The sequence below is a fragment of the Lytechinus variegatus genome, chromosome 2 (genome assembly GCF_018143015.1).
Source record: "Lytechinus variegatus isolate NC3 chromosome 2, Lvar_3.0, whole genome shotgun sequence".
In the NCBI taxonomy this organism is placed as follows: domain Eukaryota; kingdom Metazoa; phylum Echinodermata; class Echinoidea; order Temnopleuroida; family Toxopneustidae; genus Lytechinus; species Lytechinus variegatus.
The window spans coordinates 27,608,634-27,627,439 of NC_054741.1; the positions used below are offsets into that span (position 1 = coordinate 27,608,634).

Sequence of the window (18,806 nt, forward strand, 5' to 3'; positions counted from 1 at the left end):
TAATAATAATTATTATTATTATTAATATTATAATGATAATAATAAATCATAATTTGATGTCTATGGGGTACACTATAAACCATAACAATATAGTACGAAAGCTAAATTTGAATATACTGGTATTTTTAATAAAAGCACTGGAGATGATTATGCTAACAAATAAATAAAATAATACTTAGTCTTAGACTGACAAATAATCACACAAGAATATATTTTTTCTTTAATATAAAGTATGTAATTTAATCATACCAGTGATAATATTGCATCGAAAATGGGATTTGTTTATTATATAGGTGAATACAAGATGAACGATAAATCAATTATCAAAACACCATCAACATGTTACATATCAATAACATGGAATTGTCACAATAACACATTTAACCTTGAAAATACAAATTTTGTACCGTATCTTCACGAATGTATGACATTTATTTCGTATTTTCCTGGAACATTAAGAAAGCAACATACGCAATAGATTCCGACATATTGGAGTACATATTTTGGCTTAAGTGTTAGTCATGACGGACAGGAACGGTTGAGAGACCGCAGTAATGTGAATACAATCTTGGTGAACCGTATTACAGCCGTTGTAACCGTAGTATACCAAATAGAACGATTTCATATTAAGGCGACCGCACACCTTACGATTGGTCAGCGACTCAATTTCGGAATAAAACGTAGTAGAATCTAATTCTAATATTGAGACATGGAATATCTTACTGTGTAATGTTCTAAATCATCGTACGAATACAAATCTGTGACTATGCTATCATCCTTCTTAGACTAAAAGCAAATTTATTATCTAGTCGTAATGACGTCATAGCAGTAGTACGATTGGCTACGATTTGAAACTAATTTGGCCTTTACTCCAAAATAAAGGCTTACAATCTTACAAAATGGTAATATTAGTATTCTTTCAATTAATTCTAACCTCAAATAAAATGATATGTTCCATTCACATTTTCAGAAAATGAGCAAAATGCGATTTGTTACAAAATCGGATCGCGAACAGTCGTACGGTGTGCGATGGCCGTTATGCCAAGTGCGATCGAGTCCAACTCTCACGCACGATCCAACCGCAACTGATGAATGTCGTCTTGGCAATTGAGTACTGTAATACTGCCGCGAGGTAGCCGTGATTTTACTGTGGAAGATATACAGTGTACTAGTTCTAAGAACCGTTGAGTTGACGGTTGGAGGAATTTCTTAAACATCTTCATTTGTTTTTCTTGCTGTCCAAAATAAATAGCCTATAGACGAACCTACACAACCGTAACGGACAGGGTCATTCAGTGACGGTTGAATCACCGTTTCGACCGCTCTTCACACAAAACTGAAATCATGTTTGGTCTACCACCGTTTACAACCACACTATTAAGGCCGACGTACCTGCGGCAGTACTACGGACAACCGTATTAGTGGATTTGATGGTAGTGTCCATCTTATATAAATTTGTGTTAAAAAAAACACTGCCCGTTCGGGGAGAAGGGAAATCCCCAAGTGTGCGATGCACCTGTATTGTTCTTATTATGCTAAACCACAGGGTTACAAATATTAAGTTTGAATATTGTCTCGAAAAGGTGATTTCAAATAATAATACATTGATGATGACGAAGAATGATGATGACGACGACGATGATGATAATGATGATGATATTGATTATGATGATAATGATGACGATGATGATGATGGTGGTGATGGTGGTGCTGCTGCTGCTGATGATGGTGGTGGTGATGGTGATGATGACGATGATGATGATGATGATCGTGTTGGTGTTGGTGGTGGTGGCTATGGTGGTAAAATGAGAATGATGACGATGATGATAATGACGCTTGTGGCGATGACGACGACAATTAATGGTAACGATGATGCTAACAATGGCTGGAGTGGTATATGATAAAGGAGATTGATGATGGTGGTGGCGTGGTGACGGTGGTGAAGGGGAAGTGTTTATATGCATGCTACAAGCCGCATTTTTATTCTTTGAAGAATTGTAAGAAATCAAATCTAAATGAATAGCAAGAAGATCTAAATTATTTGTCTCAAATACAATAATTTACTCAGATATATCTTTATTCGTATCAATTCTACATGAATGTTTCATGCATTCAAACAACTGAATGGCATGATTTTTTGTTCCTCTACGCGAAAACAAGGTCTAAATGAGAGAATGCATAAAAAAACATTTTAAATGGCCTTTTAGAGTTTGTTCGTTCGTATGCAAGAAAAATAACGTTATCATACTAATACTTTAAAGCAAAGTTGAAAATATACTAACATTACAACACAAGAGGGCTCACTACCAAGCGACATTATAACACACTTGAATGCTTCTTTCCGAACGAAAAATTCTTTGTGTTAGTATACCTCGATGTTTTACGTAAGCTATCAGTAAGCTGATTTTAGCCAACAGGAATTTCGTGACGGGTCTATGATGTGACACCGAACAATGTATTGCACTGCACGAGAAGAGAAAGACGAGCACTTCAATAACAGAGAGACAGGGGGAGACGGAAAACGATGAATGGGGAGAGGAAAGGAGAGAAAGAGAGAGCGTGATGAATCGAGAGGGAGAGAAGGGGAAAGGGAAGATTATGGATGGAAAGAAAGTATGTAATTAGTAATATACATATTTAAAAGTAAAGCATCGATTAACATACGTAACGGCTCACGTAATCACATAACACTGATGTTGGTAACATATTTCGCAATTATACGTCCATCATATTCAACATCATACTTATGAAAATCAGCATTATTTTTGTTTGGTTCAAAACATTAATATGACCGTAGTCAATCAGAAATAGTAAAATATCTTAAATTTATTTTTTTTTCAACGGAGGAAGCACAATGATAAACAAAGTACACGATGATGAATATTATGAATATATTATGAATATTATACTTTAAGAATATAGAAGCGAATACATTTATGATGGAGTGTTTGCCTTATTGTCCCATCTACTTGAGAGAGTCTTGTAGAGATGAATCTGAGGATAGGGAGGGGGTGCGGTGTCTTTGTCAATTATGAAACATAAGCGTAATTCGCGCTGTAGCTTTCATGACACAAATAATATTAGAAAAAAAGGCTAACAACAGAAAACTACGAATTAAACTCGTTAATTTGCACCAAAACAAACAATAATATAGGTCCATTTCGAAGTGTAATTTTGTACCTGCTGGGTTTATATAAACCGTCAATGGCGCATCGTTTTCTGCTAAATGAAGAAAGCAAATAGGTGTTTTCTTAATGCAATATATAGCTCAATACATTCTTAACAATACATAAAGTTTCATCTGTTCATTGAGAGCAGTTGCACCCCTGCAGGTGCACATGATTTGCAAAACAAATCTTGTCATATTCCGTATTCATTCAATATCTGCAACAGGACTTTAGAGGGAGGTAGATAGGTTGATGTTTATTACAGATTTAGTGTTTTATCATGTCTTGTCATGTGTCTTAGAATTATGTCTTTCATTAAGAGATTGAATTAGGTAAACCATTAGCCTGATATTCCAACAATAAATGAACTTTAATACTTGGAGTTAAGTATTCATAAACTCTTTTCTATAAAATTCCTGAACCATAAAAAGACTGATCTTTTTTAGATGCATTGAATACTGGGAACAAGATGCCCCATTCTGATCTCGGCCGCCGTTCGCGCGATCGCGCCCAATTTCGGCACACATATTCATTACAACACAAACCACAAGCAAGTATTATAAAAATTCCTCAAATAATTATTTTTTTACATATTATGAATGAAGTATGCTAATTTATTCTTGAAAAAATAATATTTGCATATCAAACACCAAACATCACTTCAAGAATAAACCATTTTCGGCATAACTTTGTCTCGTATATAAAAACGTCACGTGGCGTCGCGATGCTATACCCATACGTCAAAAATTTGGTCTCAAAGAGTTAAGCGAGAATTTAAAGCAGAGCCATAAAATTTTGCAGCGCTAGGTTTGTGCGTTCTTGGCCCAGTTGCATAAAAGTTACTATTATGGTATTTTTGCCATCCAATGTTAACTTCCATGAAATCCTTGACTTTGATTGGCTCTTAAACATTGTTACTATGGTAGTTACCATTGGATCGCAAAAATACCATAATAGTAACCCTTATGCAACGGGCCCTGGAAAAATCGCGTAAAGCATTTTTTTTTTTTGGGGGGGACATCATGTCGTCAAGTTCAATTAAGGTTAAAACTACATGTATAAAACATAAACCAGTGTATCTTTTGCCTTAAAAAAAATTGTTGTGTTAAACAAGTGATTATTCATACCTCCGCATGACGTAGGCAAACTATTTGAGAAGAAATTGATAAAGGATTGGATGATTTGATAGTATGAATACTAGATGTCGGTTCAGAAAACAAAATAATTATTAATTGTATGTTAGCAAGATCTTCGGAGAGTTTTCTCCTTGCAACATCTTAAGTATAGTCAGAATACAGCATCGTAAAGCGTAAGAAACGGACAAAAAGTCATAAATGAAAAGAATATAGATCTATTACTGTCAATTTGAAATCTTCTTCTAACTGTTCTGTAATGGGGCTCTGAGGAACCTGAGGAACCTTCCATGTAGCAGTGTGCTGATGGTTTCCAATGACAATTGTTAAAAGCTAATGAAACCATCGCATATGGTTGGCTAATAACAAATTTGTCATCCAAAATTTGTCGATGGGGTATTTCGTAATACACTCCAAAATATGATGTCGGGAATATGAGTGTAGTTCAATGGTGAAAAGTAGAAATGCAGCTCAAATCATGAAGAGGTAAAACAGGACGACGTTGTTCGTGGAAGTCTGTTATCAAAACATTTTGTTGCAGTGCCAACACGTCCTATTGGCCCCGTTGCATAAAAGTTACTATTATGGTATCTTTACCATCAAATGTTAACCAACATGGTAACAACGCTTTAAGAGCCAATCAAAATCACAGATTTCATGGAAGTTACCATTGGATGGCAAAGTTACCGTAATAGTAACTTTTATGCAACAGGGCCCTCTGGTGTACCTGCAAAGAAATGGCTTCACAGCCTAACCTTCGTTTCTTATGTAAATGGTCCACAGATAAAGGTTTCTAACTTTCAGGTGAACTCGAGGTAATAGCCCACACATCGAAATGATTGCACCTTTATCACATATTATCTCTAGCAAGTTCTCATCTGGTTTCCACAGATAAGAAACATATGAATATTTGGAAACACAGGCTGATGAGGACAAGCCTCTTGTATTTTTTTTTATCAAACGAAGCGTTTAGTGTGTGCCATCAACGTAGTAATCAGATTATCCTTGATATTTGCTAAGTGACAACAATTTATGTAAAGATTTTGAAAATCTGTCAATATTCGCAAATCAATTTCCATGAATCCTGCGAGTCTTATATCGAGCATCCACACAACAGCAGTTTTTTTTCTATTATCGACGAAAACTCCATATGGTCTTGAATAATTGTTCAAGCTCAGAGACAATATTATCCTTGATATATCAACATGTCCATTTTATGCTTCAAATGTTTGGCATTAGGATATATCACCGTTGACATCACGAACAACTTACGATCTGGAAGATAGGATATGATCTTTACACGACAACACGAAGTAGTGATAAATAGAAGGAATATTTGGTAAGAGATGATTACTGTGGAAGTTCGCTGCATTTTATCAAAATTGCAATTATAACCAAGATTCTTTCTCTGTCTTTGTCTTTGTTTGATTTGGCAATCTTGGTTTATACACACATGAAGCTTACACTATCACAGGTGATTGAGACATTCTTAAACATGTACTTGTATATCCTTCGTAGGATATTTGTGAACCGTCCTGGGGTGATCGCTAAATGATTGTCTTGTCCAAACATTATTGGTATTGGCTCGGGTGAGTTTTCCTTCGCTGCTCCCTCCACTACTTTGTCCATGCACACTCCCAATCCTATCCATCATATGTTCCACGTAATCGCTCACTTGTGAGGTCAGCGAAGCTCTCCCCGCCCCAAGATGGCGACTGGTCGAAGACGATGTATTATTACACGAAACATAATTTTCGTCTGTGAAACTATTTTTGTTCCATACTGTGTAGTTTGTAGTTTCGCGCTCCCCCATCGGGCTTAGTTCTTGTGCGTCCGCGTTAGCCTCGTTGTCCATCATATATTGTACGGCTTGTTTTTCAGCTTTCCGTCGCGTCGACATTGCCTTGGCTCGTTCACGAGTTCGTAACCATGAATGACGGCACGTTAGGCATATGGTTATAAAGGTGACGAGAAAAATGATGGCCATCATGCATCCCAGCACGGCGTCGATTTTACCATTTAGCAGCGAAGTAGGGTGCTCCGGTTCTAATATGAGAAAAGGGTATAAATATGTTACTTACAATGTGGTGATATATAATAAACCTTTTGTGATTAAATCATGCAATCTTTCGACAGAATTGATCCAGTAGGGGTTCCATATATGAGAAAGTCGACGATTTGGTATACTATACAATTGTCCTCATGATGTACAAGTGTGGTCTCCGATATATCGAGAAGAGTTGGACTGTGATCAATCCATCCTTTCGAAAGATTATAGTGTATATTCCAAAGAAACACATTATGTTCAAGGAACATAAATTATGTTTCTGAAACAAAGGGGTGACGAGATAAATTATTATGAGACATATACAACTATGATTGACAAGAAATTGAAATATCGAGATAAAAATAATATTGATAATAATAAAAAGCTCTTGTATAGCGCATATCACATTATGATTACAATGTCTCGATGTGCTTCCATACGGCTTTGATGTTATTACCCCTGCTTTAGATTGGCAGCCGTTATTACTTACAGCGCACACGCATTTAATTAAATTAATTCCTACCAGTTACCCATTTACCTTACCTGGATCGGGTGCAGAACAATTTGGATAAATTGGGTAAACGTGGTAGAGGGATGACGAAGTGTTGATAAAAATAGAGATGACGAAATGATGCAGGTATGAAATATAGGATAGCCGAAATCTTAGTATGGTAAAATGAAGAAGTGACAAAGACTTGCTGATAAAAAAGACACAGTTGTGGAAAAATGGTACAATGATCATGGAACAAAGGGGGTGGCGAGATAGAATGCTCCCGGAGCATAAGGGTGGTGATGTAGAGTCTTCATGAAATATAAGGGTGTCGAGATAGAGTGCTCATAAAATATAATGGTGACGAGATTGAGTGCTAATAGAAAATAAGGATGACGAGATAGAATTGCTTACGAAATATATGGGTTACAAGACAGTGTGCTCATCAGATATAAGAGTGACGAGATAGAGTGCTCATGGAAAATAAGGGTGACGAGATAGAGTGCTCATAGAAAATAAGGTTGGCGAGGTAGATTGCTCATAGAACAAAATGGTGACGAGATAGAGTGCTCATAGAACATAAGGGTGACGAGATAGAGTGCTCATAGAACATGAGGGTGACGAGATAGAGTGCTCATAGAACATGAGGGTGACGAGATAGAATGCTCATAGAACATAAGGGTGACGAGATAGAATGATCATAGAACATAAGGGTGACGAGATAGAAAGCTCAATGAAAATAGGGGTAACGAGTTACACAACTAAAAGAACATAAGGATAATGTTATACGACATAAGGATAAATGAACATAAGGATAATGAGATTGAATGCTCATAGAACATGCGGGTAACGAGATAGAGTGCTCATAGAACTTAAGAGTGACGGGATAGAGTGCTCGCAGAGCATAAGGTGACGAGATAGAATGCTCATAGAACATAAGGGTGACGAGGCAGATTGCTCATAGAACATAAGGGTGATGAGATAGAATGATCATAGAACATAAGGGTGACGAGACAGAGTACTTATGAAATATAAGGGGGACAAGGAAGAATGCTCATAGAACATAAGGGTGATGAGGCAGATTGCTCATAGAACATAAGGGTGACGAGGTAGAATGATCATAGAACATAAGGGTGACGAGGTAGAGTGCTCACAGAACATAAGGGTGACGAGATTGAGTGCTAATAGAAAATAAGGATGACGAGATAGAATTGCTTACGAAATATATGGGTTACAAGACAGTGTGCTCATCAGATATAAGAGTGACGAGATAGAGTGCTCATGGAAAAAAAGGTGACGAGATAAAGTGCTCATAGAAAATAAGGTTGGCGAGGTAGAATGCTCAAAGAACAAAATGGTGATGAGATAGAGTGCTCATAGAACATAAGGGTGACGAGATAGAGTGCTCATAGAACATGAGGGTGACGAGATAGAGTGCTCATAGAACATGAGGGTGACGAGATAGAATGCTCATAGAACATAAGGGTGACGAGATAGAATGATCTTAGAACATAAGGGTGACGAGACAGAAAGCTCAATGAAAATAGGGGTAACGAGTTACACAACTAAAAGAACATAAGGATAATGTTATACGACATAAGGATAAATGAACATAAGGATAATGAGATTGAATGCTCATAGAACATGCGGGTAACGAGATAGAGTGCTCATAGAACTTAAGAGTGACGGGATAGAGTGCTCGCAGAGCATAAGGGTGACAAGATGGAATGCTCATAGAACATAAGGGTGACGAGGCAGATTGCTCATAGAACATAAGGGTGATGAGATAGAATGATCATAGAACATAAGGGTGACGAGACAGAGTACTTATGAAATATAAGGGGGACAAGGAAGAATGCTCATAGAACATAAGGGTGACGAGGTAGAATGCTCATAGAACATAAGGGTGACGAGGTAGAATGATCATAGAACATAAGGGTGACGAGGTAGAGTGCTCATAGAACATAAGGGTGACGAGGTAGAGTGCTCATAGAACATAAGGGTGACGAGGTAGAATGATCATAGAACATAAGGGTGACGAGGTAGAGTGCTCATAGAACATAAGGGTGACGAGGTAGAATGATCATAGAACATAAGGGTGACGAGGTAGAGTGCTCATAGAACATAAGGGTGACGAGATAGAATGATCATAGAACATAAGGGTGACGAGACAGAGTACTTATGAAATATAAGGGGGACAAGGAAGAATGCTCATAGAACATAAGGGTGACGAGGCAGATTGCTCATAGAACATAAGGGTGATGAGATAGAATGATCATAGAACATAAGGGTGACGAGACAGAGTACTTATGAAATATAAGGGGGACAAGGAAGAATGCTCATAGAACATAAGGGTGACGAGGCAGATTGCTCATAGAACATAAGGGTGACGAGATAGAGTGCTCATAGAACATAAGGGTGACGAGGTAGAATGATCATAGAACATAAGGGTGACGAGGTAGAATGCTCATAGAACATAAGGGTGACGAGGTAGAATGATCATAGAACATAAGGGTGACGAGGTAGAGTGCTCATAGAACATAAGGGTGACGAGGTAGAATGATCATAGAACATAAGGGTGACGAGACAGAGTACTTATGAAATATAAGGGGGACAAGGAAGAATGCTCATAGAACATAAGGGTGACGAGGTAGAATGCTCATAGAACATAAGGGTGACGAGGTAGAATGATCATAGAACATAAGGGTGACGAGGTAGAGTGCTCATAGAACATAAGGGTGACGAGATAGAGTGCTCATAGAACATAAGGGTGACGAGGTAGAATGATCATAGAACATAAGGGTGACGAGGTAGAGTGCTCATAGAACATAAGGGTGACGAGGTAGAATGATCATAGAACATAAGGGTGACGAGGTAGAGTGCTCATAGAACATAAGGGTGACGAGGTAGAATGATCATAGAACATAAGGGTGACGAGGTAGAATGATCATAGAACATAAGGGTGACGAGATAGAATGATCATAGAACATGAGGGTGACGAGATAGAGTGCTCATAGAACATAAGGGTGACGAGATAGAGTGCTCATAGAACATACGGGTGACGAGATAGAATGATCATAGAACATAAGGGTGACGAGGTAGAGTGCTCATAGAACATAAGGGTGACGAGATAGAGTGCTCATAGAACATAAGGGTGACGAGATAGAGTGATCATAGGACATAAGGGTGACGAAATAGAATGCTCATAGAACATACGGGTGACGAGATAGAGTGCTATACAGCATAAGGGTGACGAGACAGAGTTCTCACAGAACAAATACACGGAGGTAACAAGCCATTGTGCTACGAGACACTACGCTCATGGAAATAAGGGCAAAGAGAAATTTTCGTAGTGAATGAGCGGGGAATAAAACAAAAAATGTATCGGGGCTTGATACAATACATACAATCGATGAACATGCTTAAAACATAGGGGTAATGGGGTAAATGGTGATAAAAGTTCTGGAGATGAAAGATAGAATAATGAGACAAACTGAGACATAGTGGGTGAAATATAGGGGTAGAGTAGTGTGAAGAGATAGAATGATAAAATGAATTGTCAGCGACAATAAAATAGGAACGCAAGATAGGGCAGACAGATCGATGATACTAGCGAAACATGAAGGAAAGGGAATTGTAGGAATCTTCAATTTCTTTGGACTTTGTATCTTACCACAATCGGCTTCATCGTATGCCATGTTATAGCAGTTCTGTCTTCCATTACAAACAAGCTCTCGATTGATGCACATATATTCACCACATGTGAACGATGCTGTCTCATTACACTCGTCTGTAAAACAGAGAATTTAACATATTATAAATGGTTCAGAGGAAATAATCTAAATTTCTCTTTAGGCGGAGACAGAGATCGCCATGAAGTATTCCTAATAATATAATCACTGTCTCATCAAGAACACTCAAAATGATTTGTATCATTGACCAAGCTTTATTCTCCTCTGTAATCTCCCAAATGATTACATACTTGTTTTTTATAACGGTATAGTTGAAAAACTGAAATAACATATCTTTCAGCTCGGATTTGAATCAATCCTAATACCTTCTGCATATTGAAAAAATCAGTCTGTCATATTTTATATTCAAAATCGTTACAATTATGAAAATGATTTTATGGTGATATCAAATGATTTTTTAAAAGAAGAAAACTTTGATTTTATTCGTATCTAATCACAAAGAATCATAGGAATCTGCATTGCTTACAATCTCGGTAAGCTGTATAGATGACCTTCCAGAAGTTCTTTACGCTGCCAGTATTGGCCTGGAAACGGATATAAGCCCTGTTACTGGTTGTCATGATAGATGGAGCCGAGGTACTGCAAAACGTTTTCATTCGCTTTAAATCCCAAGCATACTTATCATAGATCATGATTTGATTCATGTAGCATTCGTTGACGTAGTGAAGCGAGAACTCCGCAAACTCTATCATTATCTAGAGACGAGAAATGTGGTAAAATATGTTAATTTTCCAAGAAAGAAATACAAGTCTCTAGTAGTAGTACCTGATCAAATGATTTTGCCTTCAGGAGTTCTCACTCATTTATAAAGTTAGGCAAAGTATAATTCATAAATGACATTGATGAATATTTCCTTCAAACTTGAAATTATATTCAATTTAATTTTTTACACATATAGATATATAGATAGATAGAAAGATAGATATATAGATAGGTAGATATATAGATAAATAGATAGATAGATAGATAGAGAGGGGGAGAGAGATATGAATTACTGCGCCTTAAGATGGTAAATATATGTGTCGTTAGAATAGTAACATATTGTGCGTAGTCTGTTTACTTTTACAATATGGTTTGTGGTCCCACTTCTATTTCGTATAATGTGTGCGATCCATTTCAAACCCTTGCCACTTGTCAACTTCCCTGCTCCAAGTGCTGTTCTTAATCGTCATGACTGATCTGGGTCTCGTAACACAAAGCTTAGCACTCATCGTAGAACTTTTTTTAACGATTGATTGCATTGACTACAATGTACAATCAATCGTAAAAAGTGAGCATACGATTAATCGCGAACCTCTTTTACGGAATCCTGGAACCCTGGTGGATTCTTCGTTCTTGGGACGGTCAGTAACTTCCCACAATATTCTCAGTTTTCTTTCCTTTTTTTCGATTTATATCAAGCTTCCGCCATTGTGGAAGCGTCGTGGTGTAGCGGTTCTGACTCTCGCCTTGTAATCAGAGGGTCGTGTGTTCGAATCCCACCATGGCCTAGCGTCCTTTGGCAAGGCGTTAGTCCACACTTTGCCACTCTCCACCCAGGTGTTAAATGGGTACCCGGTAGGATGTGAAAGCCTATATGTAGTATGCCTAGCAATTGAGTCTTGGAACTCTTGTTGGAATGCTCCCCAGGGAGTGGAGAAGGTGCATACATTGTATGCGGGCATGCAAGGATCCGATGACCGGGGTAATAATATGTCTGTAAAGCGCTTAGAGACGTCGTTCCGATGTATTAAGCGCTATATAAATGCGGAATATTATTATTATTGTTCACAACTCTGCTTATATGTTTAGTCGTTATATTCCTGAATCAAGTACATACCTTGTTGTTTGGAGGGACAGTAACCTCCCACGTACAGTCTATTTTGGTTGGCCATCTCTTATCTTCATCTAGTATCCTGAACACGTCCTGTGCTGAGATCTCACCATCGTAACCGTCCATCGAAAAGAAACATTCTACCAGAAAAGAAAAATGTCAAAGTTCATTAATTTCAAACTAACAATAATGGCAAAGTTACCATATTGCTACCATCTTCATAAAACGGGCCCCAGGCTTTTGCAAACGTGTATCAGCCAGGTGTAATTATTTATGTCCGCGAACCGATCGTTTAACGTCACTATCCGAAAGGCCTCACTCGGTCTTGGAATAGATCCACGGCTGAATAAATTTATAAGTTCCTTGGCTAGCTTGATTATGGGAAGAAAAAATCCCCCACTTGATGATGGAATCTCTCTCCTAATCTCATCTACATCGCTCCTTTTAAATCCAGAATAAGAACCATTTCCAATCGTCCAAGAAGCGCTAGTTCCACTGTCCCACAATGCAAACATCAATACTTCAAGTAAAATCTAGATCGTTAAAACCCTTTCATCCTCTCAACTTCTTCATTTTTCTGACCGTGACTTTAACTCTACAGAATGCATATCATTCTTGTGATACGATTCGAACCCTATCGTTTGGTTGGATACGACATAACAGCACATGGCCTCCCAACTTCAATCTCTTGGTTCTACTACAGAAAGTTATATTTTCCGCCAGTAAATTAGTAAATAAGTTTAATCATTCCAGATCAAGCTTACCTTCAGGTCCGTATGTCCTTTTTGTCGAAACACTTGTTGCTTGGGGTTTGGTTGGAGCTGAAAAAAATGTCACAAAGATCTCGTTGTTTTAGTAATTCAAGAATAAACCAAGTATAAGATATAATCAACACAATATCATTCAAACCATAGCGAACCATAGACCATAGCTTATCAAGTTCTCCATTTTGGGATAAAGGCGCTTTGTCGATTAAAAGCCATGCTCACGGTCAGGCAGAGGTGCCATGTCTGGGGATCAAACCCCGGACTTTCAAGTATCTAGTCAGTTCAGGCGCCTTACACCACTCGGCAACGGCACCATCCTTTCATCCTCATTCAAAGAAATGGAAATGCTACATGAAATTTTGTAAACTATGTGTGCACTTGTCTTTAAAAAAGTTCTCCGTATAAATTATTAGACCCGATAACGGTGTTGTTAAACATTTATCTTAAAAGGGATGAATTGTTAACTTTATCCAACGTATGGCGTAGAACGTGAGCAACATGCAAAGAGTTTCGCTGATCATATATACAGTTTCAATCTATTCACTTCCATATTCCTTTCGAGGTTTATTAGTAATCTATATGTCTTTAAAGTAAATGAATTAAGCAGAGCATCTTAATCCTAAATGTTCGCAGATTCCAGTGGCTTTAAGAACTTAACCATACTAAGCTTACCTGGTAGGTACCTGAATATCCCAGCGAATCCCTGCTCTACCAGTAAACTATCGGTGATGAAGAACATAAGAAGATGATTTCCGGAGGACACTATCCGAGGAGGAGCAACATTACCACAATCACGAGTGATGAGTGGGGAGTAACCATAGCGACCATCGTGGATCTCGATGTAGTCGTACTCGCACCCGGCTGAGCCCTCTACGTTGAAAGTTGACGAGAAGACCAGCTCAATCACCTCGTTTTCGGCAGCTAGTCAAAGAGGATCGTAATGGGTTTGAACAATGTCAAGATATTATCATCAAGATTTAGAGTGCTATACATACTTTTAAGTTACTTGGTTGGATTTTATAAAATGAATTTGATCGTCAAAAATAAAATCGCCACTCAACTACTTACCTACTTTGCTCATATGCTCATCTTATGTTATTCATGTGACTTTAAGTGTGAACAGCGTAAATGAGATTATAACTGTATTATATATTCATGATCGGGGTTGAGATATACCTTTATCAAATGTCAGCCACAACGTTTTGATAACATACATGCCGATGGGTGGAGTTGGAGTCACGTGATAGATTTGATAGGTTTGGGTAAAATCAATGATTTTATTATAATTTACTATTATTTTGACGTTTATCTTACATTATTGAAAAACGAAACATAACCAGTTGAGATGAAAGTCTTCTTCTTATTCTACCAATAAAAACGTGTCTCATGGATAAAAAAAATGGTTGATTGTCTACCGTACCCATGCTAGTTGTATAATATAGACTCCCTATAGTTACATGACATGAAGATTTTGAAGTCATTCATTCTCGAGGTTCTTGCTTCATAGGTTTATTCATTTTAAATATACTGTCGTCTATTAATGTCGTTTATTCCGCATTTTTATCATTGTTACAATCCTTATATAATCCTTAATCATATGTTATGCATTGACTTTTAATAAATACATAAAAGAATAAAATAAAGTTACATGACATTGATTTTTTTCTAACTAGTTACCACGAGTTACTAACTCGTTCCCTCGAACTCACTCTTTATTCAATGTAACGGCTTAATTTTTCATTTTCATGTAAATATTTATTTTTATTCCACAGAGCGCCTCAGGCGACATGACATGTTTTTTTCTTCCTAACTCACTGCCTCGACTTATGACTTCAATAATATATTTATCGTGGAAAAAAAACATGTCACCTGAGGTACTCCGTCGTATAAAAAATACTATGAAAATGAAAAAAAAAACGAGCTCACACTGAATAAAGAGTGAGTTACAACTTTTAAAGGTGAAATGAATACCTTCAAATCTGTAGACGCATTCTTCATCGCTGTTATAGTCTAGTGGATAGTTTGGGCTTGCAAACATCCCGTCCTTTTCGTATGGAAAGTACTTCTCTTCACACCATGTAGCAAGGTCGTAACGATGCGGTGATGGGAATCGAAATCTAGGTCCATCATCAGCTGAAAATACGTGAAAAAGGAAAGTGAAAATTAATTAACTTCAAATCCGTATTAATTTATGTAGAGGTGTTGTGGCTAAGAAGGTAAGTCCCTACACTTTGAATCACAATGTCCTGGGTTTAAATCCGACCGCAACACTCGAGTCCTTTGGTTAGGTGTTAGCGTTTATCTATGTCCCACTCTCCACCCAGGTAAAGTAAATTCCTTGAACGCTCGAAAGCCGGATCAGGGCAGCCGTGCTAATACCAGGGCAATAGTATGAAGCGCCTAGAAACATCTCTCATTGACTGTGTGTTATAAGTGGCTACGCTTAAGATATACCCTTCCAGATAACTACTAGTAATGATAGATGATAAATGTTATTTGTGTAGAAGAAACTGAAATGTTTCTGATAAGATAGGTATCTATTCTGCTATTTTTAAAACAATTATTGCAATATAAAGGTATTAAATTGAGAATTCAAGTGCCAAACTACACTTCAAGAAAACAGTGAGTGTATGAATATATATTATATCTATGCATAAATATCTAGAAAATATTTTTCATATTTGTGCATTTTAGATGATGAAAATGCTGGCTTTCCATAGTTTTGGTTGATCTGAGCTATTGAACAACTCTTTGTAAGACGGGCCCAGGTTATATATCAACCAGATTTCACTTATGCGACATACTTTTTAATGATAAAATATGGGAAATAATTATTCAATAAATATAAACAACAATACACTCAATCTTGCTTTTATTTGCTAAAGCTGTGGAATGGCACTACTCTACCAGCAATACTTTTTGCTAACGAATACTGATTACATTAGATATCAATCATATCTTAACATGCTTAAAGCGTAAATTGATAGAGCCTAGCTGAATAGCCATAAATATGTATCTGAAAGCAAAGAAAGACATATTTATGGTGACTGAAACGTGAAACGTTATTTGTCTTTATTGAATAATATTTGTGAAATTTGTATCAATATGAATACTGAATAAGACAATGATTTTTTCATATCAAATGCGATATTTTTAATTTTGTAAATGAAGCTGTGTTTTCACGGTCTTGGTATTCATTTCATGCCACTCTAGAGATAAATGGTGAGCAGAGTTTTTTTTCGTTATGTGTTTTCAAACAAAACTATATTAATTTTTTTTATTTCACTAAGCCCGTCTTTACACAAGGGGAGCGTTTCATCAACATTCATCTTTTGAAACTAAAATTGTTACATCTGACAATTCTTCGTTTCAGTTGACTGTGTTTCATAATGCTGTTCGTGTGTTACAAATAACCTTAAGAACGACTGGTGATCCTTTATTATGGTACAAAACATATCCCTTTGTTACTGGCCTAGCACGTAAGAGCAGGTTCCAGTCGTTCGTAATGTAGTACGTAACTCTACGAACGGGTTTATGAAACACCCGCTTGAGCACCTTCGTAAAATGGTCTACAGACCGACATATCTAATGAAAATGATGATTCAGCTTTTAATGACAATTTTACATTTTATAATATTCATCCTATCATGGACAGAAAAAACTCCTTTCCGGCCCTGCAGAAATCCATGCTGAGGGCATTAATAATAACAATTTTTCTCATAACTTTTCTTTTAAATGACGGAGTTTGCTCCTTTCTTCAGTATACATTATTTGTAGGCTTCCTTGAGCGATGTATCCCTTCCTTTTCATCCTTGTAATAATTATAATTTTCCAATGATCCAAGTTTATTCATTTCATGTTATGTAATATTTGTGGTACACTTTCACTTTGTTTATCACTTGCGACTTGCAAAGGGAAGAATATAGGGGTTTTTGAGATTGTTTTTTTTTACGAGCTACAAAATTTGTAGGGCAATTATGAGGGTGGGTATATGTATGTTGTGTGTGTTTGTTTGTGTGTGTGTGGTGATATTGTGTTAAAGTGATCGATTCATGCGTGTGTGCCTCAGTGGGCATGAGTGAAGGTGTGTTTGAGTGTGTCCCTGTGTGTGGGGTGTGCGTGTGAGGACGACTACATAAGAGAATGATGGTGTATGGTTGCGTGTGTGAGGGAGTGTGTGTTTCTGTGTGTAAGATAAAAAGGGGAGACGACAAAGATATGGGCGGCAGAGGGAAAGATTAGAAGAAAGTGGAAATGGATTATCGGATTCTATTCGTATTTATAACATACCTGCTCCTTCCTGTCCGTAGCTTGTAACAGTCACGAATACCAGAAGAACTGTAAAGGGAGGAGGATAAGGGTAAGAAGAGAAAAGATGAAACAATATTAGTCAATTAACTTCAACATTCTCATAATTTCGTTATCACCATCATTCTTTAAGTCTTACTTTGAGTCGACAAAGAAGCTTTAGGGGGGAGCGGGAGCTTGGGGGAGCGGAAACAAGGGAATTTTCCTTTTGTCTTGTGATGTTTTATATTTCTTATTTCGGTTACTTCACAGGAGATCTTGATGATCTGATGGTTCTCGATATGAATGAAGAAGTATTTTATTGAAAATATCATACAATGTGGGCAAATATTTTCTGGTCATAAATGACCGACTGTATATATTGGCTGTGGCACCCGTTATTAGCGTATGGTTGTTTGGTTTGCATTATTTTCCACTATATAACAACTATTTTAAGTGAATATTTCCGTTCAATGGTATTACTATCGGCGGTCTCAAAACATCGAAACCTAATAGGCCATTCGCCCATTCCCTTAAGCCCAAGAACACATTACCAGACATTCTAATACCTTCACGGTCATAAGACAAAAACTATTCCGCCATTTGCTCGACCTGACGGAGCTTTATATGGTATATGCAAAGTGCCCCCCATTTTCTCCCCGGCTGCGTGCTCACGGCAATGCAGGGGGCACGTTATAAAGTAGATGTATGCATCAGTTTTCCCCTTCAGATAAACACAGCCGCAACCTGGGGGAAATCTTAATACAATTTAAACAGAATTTAGTCAAGCAAATGACGAGCGTATAGATCGTGTAAAGTGCGTTGGGAAACGTTATACATCCAATCTGTCGAACCGCTCTTATATTGATTTCACACCACGCCGTAAAAAAAACAAACTCCGTCTAAAATAAGTTAAACATTGAAAGGAGCTTTTAGGAAGATCATCCCTATCTCGCATTGATATTTTTTTACAAAATAATGATGACAATTATCGACAGAATATATACGACAAACATGAGAATAATATCAATTCTATTAATCTCAGAAGCGCAATATCGTTTTAACAAGTGACATATTATGTCAATAACATTAACAACATGAAGAATACATACGCTCAGAGGAGTGTTTCGTAATTTAATGGACAGTATTAATCATTCTGTCGATGACAAATTCCCCAAACCAGATTTCGCAACATTTTTCCTCAATTTATAATTATGTAATATATGAATTCGAATTCACCATTGTTTAATTTCAGTACCGAATTTCTTGAAATCATCAATTTGATAGAACAACTGCTTTCTATAGTATTAAGAAGATAATTATATCTGTGAAGAAATTGCATTGAATGTG

The 18,806-nt window shown here is 37.1% G+C and overlaps 1 protein-coding gene across 1 annotated transcript; it reads right to left on the bottom strand.

Moving 5' to 3' along the window:
* Positions 1 to 5,619: 5,619 nt before the first annotated feature.
* Positions 5,620 to 17,534, bottom strand: LOC121409422 (neuropilin and tolloid-like protein 1). The gene is made up of 8 exons (XM_041601359.1): positions 17,460 to 17,534; positions 15,141 to 15,302; positions 13,842 to 14,090; positions 13,167 to 13,223; positions 12,409 to 12,542; positions 11,056 to 11,284; positions 10,511 to 10,627; positions 5,620 to 6,346 (listed from the first exon to the last, which is right to left on the bottom strand). Exons 2-8 carry the CDS (start codon positions 15,205 to 15,207, stop codon positions 5,790 to 5,792), a joined length of 1,410 nt encoding a protein of 469 aa, XP_041457293.1. The 5' UTR covers positions 15,208 to 15,302; positions 17,460 to 17,534; the 3' UTR covers positions 5,620 to 5,789.
* Between the last annotated feature and the right edge of the window lie 1,272 nt (positions 17,535 to 18,806).